The following is a 17628-nucleotide window of genomic DNA, read 5'->3' on the forward strand; positions in this document are numbered from 1 at the left end:
TAAATGTTGATTATACTTTATGGACTAATTTTTTGATCAATAGTTATTCAAAAGTTGATTTTATGCTGCTTATTACTGATAATTTTAAGATTACTTCTCACAAAGAGAAACCCCTGGCTTCTAATTTCCTTTACTAGCTCTCCTCTGACCTATGACAGTAATTGTGTACTTAGAGATGGGAAATGGATGGCCTCTTTTCGCATTTATCCTAGAACATGGATAAAGTTCTTTTCTCACATGGCCAACAATAATAATTATATTTTCATAAATGATGATTAAAGAGCAACTATTTTTGAGATTGTAGGGAAAAATTATCATTTTGAACAGCTATCAATTTTTTGATTACCTTTTGGGTTTAAATTTTTGGCTCACTTCACATCATGTTGTTATAATGGAGTTATTTTCAAGTCTTGCAACTTTATTAAAAATTCAAAGATTTCTTTTAATTTATAGTCAGTTATATTTAGATCCTATTTATTTTAGAATTATAGAATATTTGAGCTTAAAGAAATCTTTTTATTTCTTTTAATTTTCTTGCTTTATCATTGAGAAAATTAAGTTCTGGAGAGGTGAAGTGACTTACCTGGACTCATCATGTAGCTATACTTTTATATAAATAGCTTAGCATGATCCTTATACAGGAAGTGCTTAGTAATTATATATTGAATTACATGTGTTTTGATAACTGGATAACAATCATGACAGAAGAGGCAGAATTACTGTTTACTTTAGATGATCTTATGCAAGGGTTAATCCTGTGGTCTTGAGTAGTATTTCCTCTTACTGTAGGAAACATTAGGTTTTGCTCTTTTGGCCTTTTAACTGATTCTGTGACGCCCATTCACATTATAGCGATTAATCTCATTAACTTAAATTTAACTGATTTTGGAAGTTAACTGCATCTACCAAGTATCTTCACAGATAATGTTTTATTAGTGTTTGATTGAATAACTGGATTACTATACCCTAGCCAGGTTGACACATGAAACTAATAATCATAATAGTGTTTATTTGAAAAGTTACCCATAATTGCACCCCTTCACATGAATATGATGAGGCCTACTCATGGAAATGTTTTTAAAAACTCTTGCTAGATTAGATATGTAAATCCTGGCTCTAACCTACAGTACGTTAAAGGAGGCAGGGGCATGAAGCAGGAAGTTCATGGACCCTCAATCAAAAAGGCCAATGTTCATACCTTGGCTTCATTACTTACTATAGTTTGTTTTGGAAAAATCTGCTTAATTTCAGAGTCCCTTTCCTGTTGTATAAAATAGGGCAAATAATATCTACCTCACAGAAGAATTAGAATTAGTGACTTAATGTGTGCTAAGCACCTAGTAGACTTCCTGGCAAACAGACACTTGGTAAATATTAATTCCTATTCCCTTTTCTCCTTTATTCTTTTGAAAACAAAATTTGTTTTATTACTAATGCATTTGTATTCATTTATTTCTGTATACATTCAACAAATATTTATTCAATTTTATGTGACAGGTACTGTTTTAGGTATTAGAGATGCAAAAGTAGATCTACCTTCTTAGAGCTTGCCTTCAAGTGATGGGACATAGACAATAAACATAACAAAAAAAGAAAGATATGAGTTAGAGTATGTTACATTAGGTAAGTGGTATGGAGAAAAAGTAAAGCCAGGAAGGGGTGTGTAATATGTTGGCAGTGAGGAAAGGGATTATAGTTTTACTGGGGACAACCTTACTAAAGATTCTTTTTAAGAAAAGGCCGAAACGAGAAGACAGTAAAGTGCTCTATCCTGTACTGTCTGGGCAGCCTGGGGCAGGCAGATGGGACACTAAGTGCCAACCTTTGTGACAGGAGTATTTGTGGCTCTGGTAATTGGAATAGAGTGATCCTAGGAGAAGAGGAGTAGAAGATGAAATCAGATAACTTGGGCGAGGTGTGCTAAGCAAAATTTGAAGAAGGGCTTTGTGACTTGGGGAGCCATCACAAAGTTGTGAGCAGAAGAGGACTGTCATGATCTGAAATTTGTGCTACTCAAGCCAAATTATAGGAAACCATAGGAGGTTTTATTAAGAGCATAGACTCAAAGGATAGACTACATGAGTTCAAATGGCTTTGTAATTTATTAACCATGCAGTTTTAGGTGAGTTCCCTCTGTACATGAAATGAAAATAGTAACAGCATTTACCTCATAGAGTTCTCATGTAAAATAACCCTTGGCTTGGCAAATCAAAAGAATCTAATGAATCTTTGCCGTTGTAATTAGTAATAATAAACGGATCCATCTATACTATAACCTGTTCTCTGCAAGTAATCTTGATTTGATACATAAAATCTGTCCTTGTCATTGATTTAGATCTAAAGCTATAGTAATAAATTAGAAATGGTTATGAGTACTAAAGAAAAATGTCTCTGCTTATATAAATTGATGTTTCAGAGGATCAGATTTTGAGAGGAGCATAGTGACTCCCTGAAAAATAGATTATTTCCTTTGATGATACTTTTTTTTGGGCGGCGGTGGGGGGGGGGGGCGGTCAATGCTATCATCATTCTTTCATGGGAATTGCCTTTAAAGTTTGTGACAACTTTACTGTTTCTTCTGACTGTATTGCTTATATCTAAACCAAGTGTTAGTTCTTAGAGTACTTTGTGGCAGCATGCCTCCTGTCATTTCTCTCACACAGGCCTTTCCTTTCTTACCTGTTGTTGTTCTAGCACAAGTCCCGTCACTTCATGGGCTCTCATCTGTTCTGCTTCTTGTCAGTGAAAGCAGTAGGAGATGTGTGTGTGTGTGTGTGTGTGTGTGTGTGTGTATATATACTCATTATATGCCAGAAAGTATTCTAAGCACTTTGTACCACAATTCATTTAATTCTCATTATAATCCTATAAGGTCAGTGTTTTTTACTCCATTTTATAACTAAGGGCAGACTCAGAAAGGTTAAACAACTTAACATTCAGCCTGGTTTATTTCTTATTACAAATCTTGTATTGCATACAGTTAAGTCACTTAATGATTTATGAATGACATTTCTTTGCCTTTGTTTTAGATTTATTTCCTGTATTGTATTTAGCTAGTTATAATCCAGGTTTGACTTGAGGCCATCTTCTTTGATAAAGGAGACTTTTCAGATCATAGCCCTATAGAATATTATTCCTTTACATAAAACATAGTTTACTTGTTGTCAACACTGTCATGTAATTATACTCTGGCATTTGGCATGTCTGGAATTTTCTTCTTTGTTACTTAATCATTTTGTAGATGTATGTTTGGTCTCTCCAAGCAGGCTTTCCAACTTTCCATTAGGAAACTATGAGTATATTTTATAATTTGTAACGCCATACAAAATTTATATTCCAAAATTCTGTGTTCTCCATACAGAATTTATACAATAAGTGCATACTTTTTATATTACTGTCAAGAGAATTTGCTAATTGACTTTGGTATGAATATTTCTTCCTTTGAGTCAACTAGCCACTTAGCAAGTCTTCCTAGTCAGTTAAAAATTACAAAATTATCTATGCTTTGTTCCTAGAAATGTGTTAAAATAGCAATGTAGTTAATTTAGCCCCCATGGTCCACTTCATTATTCCTACATGGAATTGTTTACATACTTCAAAATATGATCAATAGTGTGATAAATTTTAAAGGGTGATGGTAAAAATCTTTAAAGCTGTTACTATTTGAAAAAAAGTTATAATAATATTTATATTTCTAAAATATGTCTGTAAAGAGTATTTAAAAGATCATGTTAAGTTGCTTGTTTTTCAATTTGGGCTGAATTAAAAGAGAATTCAAAGATGTTCTCTTAGTTTTAAGACAGCAGAATCAGACTAATTATGGAATTGTCTTATTTCAGATATATCATTGGTGATTTTTATTGCAATTACAATTCTGTGAATTTCTCCCTCTAGAAGTATTACACTATTGAGAGACTCCTTTTAAAAACCATCTACCATCTGAGGGCTTTGTTAGTTTTTCTTCAGGTTCATAAGTCATTAAATTTTTTATACAATAAATAGTTTTGTGTTTAGTGTAAATTACTTTGAAATTGAAGCCTTTTGGGAATAATTATTTTCTTAATTTAAATGTTTTATTAGTAATATTGCTACAGCACTGTATCATTTTCACTTTTCTTTATGCATATTGCCCAATAACCTCGTGATGTAGACTAGAATAGTCTATTTATCTTGATTTACACATGAGGAAATTGAGGTTCAGAGAACTTAACTCAATCAACTTTTATGGCAATGAAATAATAAATTCTTGACCAGAAACCAAAGAAACCAATTCTCAGTCTCTTTATTTTATGCCCTGCTGCCTCATTTATATCTTATCTTTTACTTTATATAGTACTTGGAAGTCACAAAGCAGTTTGTTTTACAAGTCTTTAGTTATTTCATTGAACCTACCTCTTCTAATGATTTTGAATTATTTTAACAATACTTGCTTGATTTTCTCTCTTACTTGCCTATGAAACTCTTTCTCACTTCTTAAATTTTACTTTCTGACATTTTCCCACAAAGGTTTTATGGTGGTATAGTGTTTTCTATTTGGAGTCTGACACTTGTCCAGACTTGAATTAAACAAGGTGTAAATTCTTACTTACTTGCCCTTATACATATGCAGTATTCATGTACATACACATATGCCTGCATATGTGCACACATACACATGTATAATAGGTTGGATACTAATGTATGTCTTTTTGTAAAAATTACGTGATTTGAAGGCCAAGTAATGGAAACTTTTGCCATCATTGGTTTTATTTTAATGCTGATAAGAATTTAACATTAGAACCATGTTGAAATTGACATTGACATTAGTAAAATGATTTGTGCTACAACCACCCTCCTCCAAAAAAAAGATTGAAGAGAGCATTTGCTGAACACATTGATTAAAGAGCTTGGTAATGCATTATTTTCACTTTATTTTTTTTCAAACACCATAAACTATACATTTAATAATTCTTAGAAGAAAATACCTGTTTAGCATTCTTAGTAGTTATATAATGTGTTCATGGGAAAGTCTGTCCTGAATATGTTTATGCATTTCTTGACGGTGTAGATAAAACTAATTTTCTTATTTAAAAAGATATTGACAGATTGACATTGTCTTAGCAAGAGATCTCTAAGAAATTAAGCTTATTGAGACCAGCCATGCCACATTATTTTTAGCTGTTTGTTTTAATTCATCCATTGCATCTGCAAGCTGATCAAGTGTCAGTCTGTTGTACATAGCTAGGACTTATGATTGAAATTCATCCCCTGGTACAGATAAGAGTAATAGCTACTCATCACCAAGAAGGATGAATACTCCACTCATTTAATTTCATATAATTGAAGGACATATTTTATAAAGAAGATTAAAAATGAGTTTCATTATGACAAGTAAATATTTCTTTTGTAAATAGGATAGAATTTAAGCTACAAGATGAAATGTTTGCAGAATTTAGGCAGAATGAGTCACAGTAATACCTCTTGATAAAATGGGAAAAGAGATAAATTTATTGCAATGCATTGATTGTTTTGTTTGTGATATAAATTCTATGCTCTTTTGAGATTTTTTCCCTTTTATATAAACCCATGTAATAGTTATAAATTAAACAAAATAAGCACATAGCAGACAGATACTCAACAGAACTTGACAAGGCAATAATAAATCAAGGAGTTTGGGAGGAAAAGGTTTGTTCAGGATGTTAGCTGACTATTGGTTGATGGCCTTCTACATTCACAGTTTTATGTTCTAATTTATTTCAGGTTTACACGTGTATCAGTGTGACAAATGTCTACTTGTCAATAGATTAGGCAGAAAAGATAAGTAAAGCCTTAGAGAAGTCAGTGATAGTCTTGAGTGATTCAGTACACAATGGTAGGAAAAATAGCTTGCCTTAGCATTGTAAACATTTCAGTGATTATAAAACAGGTGACTCTAGTAAGTATTTTGTCCAACTATCTATCATATCATAATCATATATATATCTATCATATCATCTTGTGTTTGAATAACTAGCTCATTTCTGTTAACATTTGCTTCAGTAAATTCAACAGCTTTCCCCACCCCCACCCCCAGCCCCACCTTTGGTAAATGTGTACCAGATACACAGTATTTGGGGCACAATATTTCCAAAGGCTGCATAATATAATCTGTATATATAATGAATGTTATTTCTCTTAGTGGTTTTTTTTGTGTGTATCAGTGTTTTTTATTAGGATGAGATTTTATACACATAATTAAAACAATGTTCTTTAAACATTTTTGGAAACCAAACTTCTTGCTCCCACTATGGATTAATGCTATTACATTTGTGGATTTCAATTCCTTTAACTATTATTATCTTCAGAATCTTCTCAGTAATGTTCTTCACTTCACTGTTTCCAATTTACTACAAAGAGTTGTTCTATTCCCACATGACATTTTTTTTTTATCCTCACTCGAGGACATTTTTGCATTTATCTTCAGATAGAGCAGGAGGGAAAGAGGGAGGAAGAGAGAGAGAGAAACATCAATGTGAGAGAGACACATCGAGTGGCTGCCACCCACACGACTTCAACTGGGGTGGGGACAAAATGCAATCGAGGTACGTGCCGTTAGCGGAAACTGAACCCGGGACTCTCTGGTCCACGGGTCAATGCTCTAACCACTGAGCAAAACTGGCCAGGGCCCACATGACATTTTTATTTTTATTTTATTTTATTTTTTTATCCTCACCCGAGGACATTTTTCCATTTTTTGTACAGATAGAGTGGGAGGGAGAGAGAGGAAGAGACAGAGAGAGAGAAACATCGATGTGAAAGGGACACATCGAGTGGCTGCCACCGCACGACCAACCAGGGCCGGGGACAAACTGCAACCGAAGTACGCGCCCTTAGCGGGAACCGAACTCGGGTCTCTCCGGACCGCAGGCCGACGCTCTAACCGCTGAGCCAAACCGGCCAGGGCCCACATGACATTTTTAAACTTCTTTGTTCTCCCTATCAAGCTGCTTGTATTTCCTCATTCTTTTAGTTTTCTCTCTTTGGAGTAAGGAGCTGTTTCTTGTTCTTTCTAACACTAATTGGGAGGTAGTGGGGGATAGCAAAGAGATGTGGAAGGAAGGAAAATAAATGCTTATCTTATTTTTACCTCTGTCTCTAATCGTGCCACCGATTTATGTTTTCCTAAGTAAAGGGCTTCAATACACTCATCTGTAAAATGGGATTATTTTATCTATCATAAGGCTATTACAAGAATTATGTGCTGGCACATAATAATTGTACAATACATGATGTCTTCGTAGTCACCCAGATAGTATGCTTTGGATTATTTTTTACTTTTCTCACTTCTGTACACACCAAATCTAATTAGTCTTCTGCCTCTGTAAAAAAAAGCAAAGTAGTACAGGAGACGAATTGTTTTGAAAATCTGCCTCCTCCATTTCTTAGCTGTGCTTCATATAATTCATCTAACCCTCTCTGAACCTACCCTTTCTCCTCTGTAAAGTACTAATAAAACAGTTACTTGTCTCAGAGTGTGGTTTTGAGAATCACATTGAATTAAATGTATGTGCGCACGTGTGTGTGCATATGTGTGTGTGTGTGTGTATAAAATGAATGAATAATGCAGATAAAATATGTAGCATTATGTTTGGCATGAAACAAGCATTCAGTAAATGTACCATACACTGTTGTTATTACTCTCCATTCAAGTTGCCAGCTCAGGTCTTCGTGTCCTCTGCCTGAGGGCTCTACACCAGGTCACCGCAGTGTTCTCACACCCACCATCTCTCTGATACTGCTGGCAGTTAAATTATTTTTGTACTTATAAAAAGAAGTCCTTGAAGCTGTTTATTATCCAGCAAATATAATGCAAACTACTAATCCTGGCCTTTTAGGAATGCTACAATTTGACTTCACACTGTCGTTCCAGCATTATTTCCTAGTTTGTCTATCTCACAGGGCTACTATGAGGATTAAAATAGGGAACATATTGTAAGAAATAACACAATATCTGACACATCGAAAGTTGTTACTTTCTCCCTGTTTCTCTTTTCTCCTTTCTGTTTCTTATTTTACTAAATCTGGATTTTAGTCGAACTGGCTCTCACTCTAGATGACATATCCTTTCCTGTGCCTTTGCTAGGATTTAATTCTGTATGTTTTTATTTATTTATTCAGCAGATATTTATTATTATATTCTATGTGTCATGTATTATTTGGCAGCAGGGACACAAGTTCGGGGCATCTTCTAGAGGCATATTCTATAAAGAAAGACTGTGTATTAAAGATACTAACACCTCCAGGCTGATATGAAAGTGGGGGCCATGTCTCTTTTGGCCTGCTGTTCTATTTCAACTCATAGAATGAAACTATGGACATGTGAGGATTCTCATAGTTGTTTGAGAATAAATTTGAGGAATATGGAATGAGGCAAAAAAGGGAGCGAGGCATGAGGTAGTTTGGCATGTTTGATAACTGCACATACTTCTGTGTGGCTGAAGAAAATGTAAAAGCCATGTCTGAGAGAGGATGTTGGAGAGGAATGCAGTGGCCAGAATAGGAAGAATATTATCTACTGTGCCTAGAAGTTTGGACTCGATTATGTAGCTTTGAAGAGTCTCTGAGGGTGGTTTAAATAGGATTGTTACATGCTACAATTTTATTTTAGAAAGGATATCCTGTTAGCCGTGTAGCAAGAATTTGAAGTGAGATGACAGCCATGAGCATGATCTGGGAGCCTACTGCAACAGTAAAGTAAAGAATGTGGGGACCTGAATTTAAAATGGGATTGGAAAGATTTAAGACATATTTATGTGGTAACATCAATAGCACTTGGTAACCAATTGGATTTGGAGAATATGGGAAAGTGAAAAGATAGGCTGAGTCCTGAGTTGTGCCCAGTCTTCAAAGCCCAGCTGAATTATAACCTATTTCAGTTTTGTTCATCTCACTACCCATTAAAATAAATACCTATTTTTTTTTACTTCTTGTAAAATGTCGAATACATCTTTTTTATATTTCTAATTTCTTTTTACTTGTAGATATTTGTGTGCATATCTAAATTTCCTCACCAAACTGGAAGGCCTATAACTCAACATCTTTGTATTACCTCCATGGCCTAATGTATACTGAATGGTCAGTAAATATACAGATTATTAATTCATGCCATACATTTTAATCACCTCCAGAAAAAATTCAAGAAGTTAAATATATAGCTGAAACATTGTAGTATTTCAAAATGAAACTAGTACTTGCAAAAAGGCAAAGTTTTAAATTTTTCCAAAGTACTTTAATTCTAAAAATTCAAAATTAGTGATTGCTAGAAAAGAAAATATTCATAGGAAGAAAATTTGTTTCAGGCCATATTGTTTCCAAATTCAGATGAGAACTTACTATTAAAAATCTTGCACAGATTGGAAATGACTAATCAACATTAGGAAAATGAAATTTGAAGATCTGCTCTCATACTGTTCATGGCTAAAAATGTTTTCATGTCCAATTTTAACAGTGTGAAAATTTCAGTGATTGGAATTGTTGGATTAGAGAAAAAAATCATCTATCTAGTCTGTATAGGATGATCTTGGGCAAATCGCTTGATTTCTGTCAGTCTTCCCCTTCAACGACCATCCTTAGCTAAGTCTTAAAGTCTGTCACATTTGAGAGCTATGAAAGTATAGTGCTAGGTATACTGTAGAAAGACAGAACAATGTATAACAATGATATTAAGCTAGGATTTTTTTTTCTATGGGGTGATTACTTCATAAGGTAAATAAATGTTTAATTGCAACATTGGACACCTGAAACAATTACATGTCAACTATAACTGAAAAATAAGTTTACCCTGGCCAGTTGCTCAGCGGTTGAGCGTCGACCCATGTAGCAGGAGGTCCCGGTTCAATTCCCGGTCAGGACACATGCCCAGGTTGTGGGCCAGATCCCCAGTGGAGGGCATGCAGGAGGCTGCCATTCGATGTTCTCTCTCATCGATGTTTCTATCTCTCTCTCCCTCTCCCTTCATCTCTCTCTAAAAATCAATAAAGAAAAAAAGTTCTGACGTCCATCTACCTTCATATATATATATAAAAAAAAACTTTTTCAAAGAACAATTGTTTTTATTTCAGTGCAGTTATATAATTTCAGTGGGAGAGTGTTGTGAGATGAAGTAGGAAGAGCACAGGAGCTAGGATTTAGTATTGGCTCTGCCCTAAATTAGCTATCAGCTGCCCTCTTAGGGCCTTGGTCTTCTCATAAGTAAAATGAGGGGGTGGAATAAATAGTCTGTTACATCTTTTTGAGCTCTGAAATTCTGCATCTGTACCTTGCTCATTTCAGGTCTACAGCTATAGCTCAACTCTTCAATGTGACTCATCCTGGTGAAAGGTAGAACCCAATAGTTTCTATGATAGTTAGAAGACCATGGGTGATAAAATGTCATTTAGTTGTATTTGGTTAAAAGAGCTAACCTAAAATAAGAAATGTTCATTTTTAAATTTCAAATGTAAAGGAGAACTGATCAGCAAATAAAAACATGGTGCTATAGAGTTTATGATACTATTAATTACAGATCATTATTAATGTTTTGTAAAAGTTCTGTTCATTAAGGAATTAATTTGTAATATTAGGAATACATTGATGTTAAATGACTGAAAAGTTGAACACATTGCAACTATTTTATGTGGTTCTACTGTAATAAGTCTTGTATCTTGAAGAATTATGTCTGAATTCATAAGCATAAATCTTCATCTTTATCATAATTACCTTAGAGGCTGATCTCTTTTTTTATATAACATCACTAAATATATACTAAGCACCTACTATTGTATGCTGAAGCTGCCATAATAAATTGGTGGCAAAGTTAGAGAATTATAGTTATGAATTTTCTTTTTGAAATGCTAGTTTATTTTTTCTTTAAACCAACTTCATTTTGAGTCTGAGCCCCATCTACCTATGCTGAAAGGACATCAGTCTCAGTTATCCCTCCCCAACACACACACACACACACACACCCATACCCATCCAGAGCTATGCAGAGGCCCTGTATTTTATCACTCCTCAGTTACCACATTGCCACTCTTAGTTTTCCCTGAGATTCCTTTTGTTCTATCCTATGCAAATCCTCTGGGACCCAAGAGGGTCATGGAAGTCTTTGGTAGTACTGGGAGCCCTGTGATTAAATGTCTGTCCTCCCTCAGTTCATTATCCAGCCAGCTGCTTAAACAGGTACATTTTATCTTGGTTTCTTAGATTAAGCCATTGAAGCTCAGAGAATTAAAATTATTTGGCCCGGGTTATACAGGTGATAATTGAAATTACTAGAGTAAATTCTTGGCTTTTTTTTGTTTGTTAATCCTCACCTGAGGATATTTTTCCATTGGTTTTTCAAAGAGAGTTGAAGGGAAGGAGGAAGGGAGAGAGAGAAAGAGAGAAACATCGATGCAAGAGAAACACATCGATTGGTTGCCTCCTACATGTCCCTAACCAGGTCGGATCGAACCTGCAACCCAGGTACATGCCCTTCACCGGAATCAAACCCAAGACCCTTGGGTTTGCGGGCCAATGCTCCAACCACTGAGTCAAACTGGCCAGGGTGGGTTTGGCTTTTTAGTTAAATTATATCAGGTAATTTCAAAGAAAAAGTTTCATATATATTTGGAGCATTTAAATATATATATATATATATATATATATATATATATATATATATATAATAGATGAGACACAGAGTGGATTATTTTGAAACATTCAGATGTATTTGTTTTAGTACATTTGTTACACAAAATATTCATCCAGTCTTCTTATTTTATTATCAAGTTGTACAAATTAAAAATAGTCTATGTCAAGTTAATGACCCACGAGAAGGGAAAAACTAATTGGCTCTCTTTTCAATTGTGGTGCTGGGTGAGTCACTATTATATTTGATGAGCAATGTATATTATAATTTTACAAATGAAAGTTGATGGCTCTAGTCACCTATTAACCCAAGGTATATGGTGGGGTTCACTTATAGTTTCATAAATCTCCATTTGTCTTCCACTTTTTGTTTTGTGTTACACTTGACTGGTAATAATAGATTATTTGTTTCCTATGGAAACATCCTTGATTGTCAGTGTATCTCCAAGGGCATAATCATGATATATTAAAAAGTAATCATGTAAATTATAATCATCATCTCACTCATATTTTCCAAAATACTTTTAATGATGAGGATCTTTCTTTTTAAATATTGATTAGGACTTTTATGGCTTGAGATAAAGTAATCATATGCAAATTATTTTATTTGATATACTCTTAGTATAAATCCAGAGTTAGAACAAGGCTTGGTATTGTACTGGGTCATAGCCAGAAAGTGGTCTACAGTTTTACCTGGGAAAAGTTATTTGTTGAAATTATGCTAAACCCCTAGCAATTTCACAAGTTGGGTAAAGTATGGTGGAAGATTTTTACCTACTCGTAGATGCGTAAAATAAGTATACAGAGTAGGAAGGGACATCATTAGATCTTGAGATTTAAGGGTATAATTCAAACAACCATACAGATATTGACTAAGTATTGTTTTAAAATTACTGCTTAAAATGGTGAAAAATGTGTGTAGCCATGCCTTTTGTGCCAACAGAGTGAAGTGCAAAGTTGTTATACTAATACATTTTTGTTAAAAGGCAGTGCTTATACATTTTTACCACATTAATATCTTTTATATTTTATATCCTCTCTCTTCTTAATTTTGATTAGAAAATTTCCTTCACATTATTCTTCAAATAGTAGCTAACTTTTCTGAGGATTTGATCAGAGGCTGGGAGGGACTCAGCATGGTAACTGGTAGTGAAAAATCAAAGTATAATTGTTCCTTGTTTCTGACCACTCTCCATGAAATAAGTTATAACATTCTGGGCAGGAAAATAGTCAAATTCATTACAGGAATTTCTCTTCTTGGACTTTTAAAAATTTATATGTTTAACTATTTTTAACAGTCTGGATTTTAGTGTCTGTTTGTTATAGTATTCAATATTATTATTGAAATAATTGTTTTTATTCTCACAGTATCAGTGAAGCTTATTGAAAAGGCACATTAAACTAAGAGCTTAACTTTGAGGGGATATGCTGAGAGTGTCTTTACTTTCAAATCATCCACAATCAATTAACTTGTTCATGCATATGTTTCTTATGGTCTGTGTCTGGTTTTGCCTGACATTGACCCATTTTCTTTATAGCGTGGCCAAATAAAATAGCCAAGGCGTAGATTCAGATCCAGTTAACTTCATTGTGTAACTGGAATGATCCTAGCATGTAAAGGTATGCACTCCATACATTGTGTCCTCTTGTCCTGGGAAAATTATTACTGGCATGTCCTTCACTCTCAAAAGTATCTTGGTTTAGAAGGGAAATTATATGTCACCCTACCAATTATGTAGATATTGGTGATGTCTTTTGTCTAGACCTTTTTCTTTCTAAGTCCTCGAGAAATCTAAAGGCACTAGAATTTTAAGTGACTTACCCAAAGATATGTAGCTGCTTAATGGCAAAGCTAGAATTTACCCCAGATATTTTGACTTAAGCTTTGGGCTTTTTTCCAAGTCTGATTTGTTAATTCATCAATTTTATAGGTTAGATTTTTAAAGATTTGTCCTGTGACCTTTTATAGTTAGGTGTATTCTCTCGCTCTTACTGTATCCTTGAATATCTTTATGTTACATATAAGGCATTTAGAGAAATTGAGATAAAGTGAGCCACACTAATTAGGGAATTTCCAAATGATGGGAAATTGTTGGAAATATTACCAACCAGGTGTTGGAAAGCATTACAAAGCTGGCAGCACACAACAGTGTGGCCAGTTTGACCTTATGGAGTGACCTGTACATTTCTCTTATTAGCTAGCTTGTACCAGAGATGATCATTTTACTGACCTTCTGACCATTTCTTTTGGACTGATCACTCATAATTGATCCAAATCTCTTGTATAACAAATTGAACTTTGGGCAAAAAAATTATAATTGTTTTGTATTTGCCATCGGCTCTGAAAATCGGTATGTGCTCCTAGAAATTAAGGTAGCTAGCAAGAATAAGTTTTGTTCAACCTAAATGATAATTTTTTTTTTTTTTTTTGTATGTTGGCTAGGTTTATCTAGATATGACATTTGGTTCAGGAGGACACGCAAGAGCCATTCTGCAGAAAGAGTCAGATATTACTCTGTATGCCTTAGACAGAGACCCGACAGCTTATGCAATAGCTGAACAACTTTCCAAATTATATCCGTAAGTATTACTCTTGTGTAATTATTTAATTTGAATGCTGAGTTTTACAGAGCTTGGTTTGCCATGTGGGAATTTGTTCTCCCTTGTATGATGTTATACTTCATTCCACTAAGTATTCCCTGCCCTTTCCCCCCCCCAAAGAATTAATGCAAATGCTGTATTTTAGTACCACTTAAAAATAATGATATTCTGCATTTATTATTTCTTTTTTTAAATTAATTAATTTATTTTTGTTACAGATGTTTCTCCCCCCCCCCCACTCATTCCCCCTGTCCTCCCCTCCCCACCCTCTCCCCAGCTTTGTTGTCCATGTCCATTGTTCATGCATACATGCATATAAGTTCTGTGGTTTCTCTCTCCCCCACCACCCCCTCTTCTTGGGATTGTTAGTCTGTACCCCACTTTCATGTCTCTGGGACTGCCCCATTCCTCAGACTGTTATGTTCATTATATTCCAAAAATAAGTGAGATCATATGATACTTGTCTTTCTCTGTTTGGCTTGTTTCACTTAGGATAATACTTTCCAGGTCCCTCCACATCATCTCAAAGGATAAGAGATCTTTCTTTCTTATAGCTGCATAGTACTCCATTGTGTATATGTACCACTGCTTTTTTATCCATTTGTCTACTTATGGACATTTGGGTTGTTTCCAGATCTTAGCTATTGTAAATAGTGCTGCTACAAAAATGGGGGTACATATATCCTTTCTGATTGGTGTTTCAGGCTTCTTAGGGTATATTCCTAGAAGTGGGATCACTGGGTCAAATGGAAGTTCAATTTTTAATTTTTTGAGGTAACACCATATTGTTTTCCATAGTGTCTGCATTCCCACCAGCAGTGTACTAGAGTCCCCTTTTCTCCACACCCTCACCAACAGTTGTTGTTTGATGATCTGTTGATGGCGGCCATTCTGACAGGTGTGAGGTGATACCTCATTGTTGTTTTAATTTGCATCTCTCTGATGTTTAGTGATGTTGAGCATTTAGTCATATGTCTTTTGGCCATTTGTATGTCCTGTTGGGAGAGGTGTCTATTCAGCTTCTCTGCCCATTTTTTAATTGGGTTCTTTGTCTTCCTTTTGTTGAGTTGTATGAGTACTCTATATATTTTGGAAATTAACCCCTTATCTGATGTATCATTGGTAATGATGTTCTCCCATACAGTGGGTTGCCTTTCCATTTTGATTATTGTATCTTTTACTGTGCAGAAGCTTTTGAGTTTGATGTAGTCCCATGTGTTCATTTTCTCCTTTGTTTCTGCTGCCTTAGGTGATGTATCAGTGAAAATTCTGCTGCGTATGATGTCTGAAATTTTGTTGCCTACAATTTATTCTAAGATTTTTATGGATTCATAAGTCAAATTTAAGTCCTTTATCCATTTTGAGTTTATTTTTGTGTATGGTTTAAGTTGATGGTCTAGTGTCAGTTTTTTTGCATGTAGATGTCCAATTTTCCCAACACCATTTATTAAAGAGACTGTCTTTACTCCACTGTATGCTCTTGCAACCTTTGTCAAACATTAATTGAGCATATTGCCTTGGGTCCATTTCTGGGTTCTCAGTTCTGTTCCACTGGTCTATATGCCTGTTCTCGTGCCAGTACCAGGCTGTTTTGATTACAGTGGCTTTGTAGTATAACCTGAAATCTGGTAATGTGATCCCTCCAACTTTGTTCTTCTTTTTCAAGATTGCTGCGGCTATTTGAGATCTTATTTTGTTTCATATGAACTTTTGAAGTATTTTTTCTAGTTCTGTGAAATATGTTGTTGGTATTTTGATGGGGATTGCATAGAATTTACAGATTGCTTTGGGTAATATGGACATTTTAATTAATGGACATTTTAATTTTTCCAATCCATGAACAGGGTATGTGCTTCCACTTTTTTATATCTCCTCTATTTCTTTTTTCAATGACCTGTAGTTTTCTGCGAATAGATCCTTTATTTCTTTGGTTAAGTTTATTCCTAGTTATCTTAATTTTTTTTGCTGCAATGGTAAATGGGATTTTTTTTTTTTAGTTTCTTTCTGTGAGTTCATCATTGGTGTATAAGAATTGCTTCCTTGACATTAATTTTGTATCCTGCTACTTTGCCAAATTAATTTATTAAGTCTAATAAATTTTTGATGGAGTCTTTGGGGTTTTCTATGTATAGTATTAGGTCATCTGCGAATAATGACAATTTTATTTCTTCCTTTCCAACTTGGATCCCTTTTATTTATTTTTCCTGTTTGATTGCTGTGGCTATGACTTCCAGTACTATGTTAAATAAGAGTGGCGAAAGTGGGCATCCTTGTCTTGTTCCTGTTATTAAGGAAAATGTTTTTAGTTTTTGCCCATTGAGTATGATGGTGGCTGTAGGTCTTTCATATACGGCCTTTATTAAATCAAGATATGATCCATCTATTCCCACATTGCTGAGCGTTTTTATCAGAAATGGGTGCTGGATTTTGTTGAATGCTTTTTCAGTGTCTATTGATATGATCATATGATTTTTATCTTTCATTTTGTTTATGTGGTATATCACATTTATTGATTTGCGAATAGTGTACCAGCCTTGCATCCCTGGGATGAATTCCACTTGGTCATGGTGAATAATTTTTTTGATGTATTGCTGGATTCGATTTGCTAGTATTTTGTTCAGGATTTTGGCATCTGTGTTCATCAGGGATATTGGTCTGTAGTTTTCTTTCTTTGTAGTCTTTTTCTCGTTTTGGAATTAGAATTATGCTGGCCTCATAAAATGAGTTTGGATGTCTTCCTTCTTCTTGAATTTTTTGAAATGGTTTGAGGAGAATGGGTATTAGTTCTTGTTTGAATGTTCGGTAAAATTCTCCCATGAAGCGCCTGGGCTTTTGTTTGCTGGGAGAGTCTTAATAACATCTTCAAATTCTTTTGTTGTTTTTGGTCTGTTCAAGATTTCTATCTCTTCCCGGTTCAGTTTTGGGAGACTATGTGTTTCTAGAAATTTGTCCATTTCTAGACTTAGACTGTTGAATTTGTTGCCGTATAATTGTTCATAATATCTGTTAACAATCCTTTGTTTTTCTATGGTGTCAGTTATTATTTCTCCTCTTTCATTTCTGTTTTTGTGTATTTGGGTTTTCTCTCTTTGTTTCTTGGTGAGTTTAGCTAAGGGTTTATCAATCTTGTTTATCTTTTCAAAGAACCTACTCTTTGTTTCATTGATCTTTTGAATTGTTTTTTTTTTTTTGTCTCTATGTCACTTATTTCTGCTCTGATCTTTACTATTTCCTTCCTTCTACTTGCTCAGGGTTTTCTTTCTAGTTCTTTAAGTTGTGAGGTTAGTCTATTAGAGATTTTTCTTGTTTCTTGAGGTAGGCCTGTAGTGCTATGAACTTCCCTCTCAGAACTGCTTTTGTTGCATCCCATAGATTTTGTGTTGTTGTGTGTTCATTTTA

At 34.5% G+C, this 17628-nt stretch overlaps 1 protein-coding gene across 3 annotated transcripts in view; it reads left to right on the plus strand.

Moving 5' to 3' along the window:
- METTL15 (methyltransferase like 15) overlaps nucleotides 1–17628 on the plus strand; it is a 193425-nt gene that overhangs the window by 69595 nt on the left and 106202 nt on the right. For all 3 annotated transcript variants that reach the window (XM_036258629.1, XM_036258631.1, XM_036258630.1), the window contains exon 3: nucleotides 14072–14208. In XM_036258629.1, coding sequence (XP_036114522.1) covers nucleotides 14072–14208 — 137 coding nt within the window. The remainder of the gene's footprint in view (nucleotides 1–14071; nucleotides 14209–17628) is intronic.

The sequence above is a fragment of the Molossus molossus genome, unplaced genomic scaffold (assembly GCF_014108415.1).
Source record: "Molossus molossus isolate mMolMol1 unplaced genomic scaffold, mMolMol1.p scaffold_m16_p_13, whole genome shotgun sequence".
Classification (NCBI taxonomy): Eukaryota; Metazoa; Chordata; class Mammalia; order Chiroptera; family Molossidae; genus Molossus; species Molossus molossus.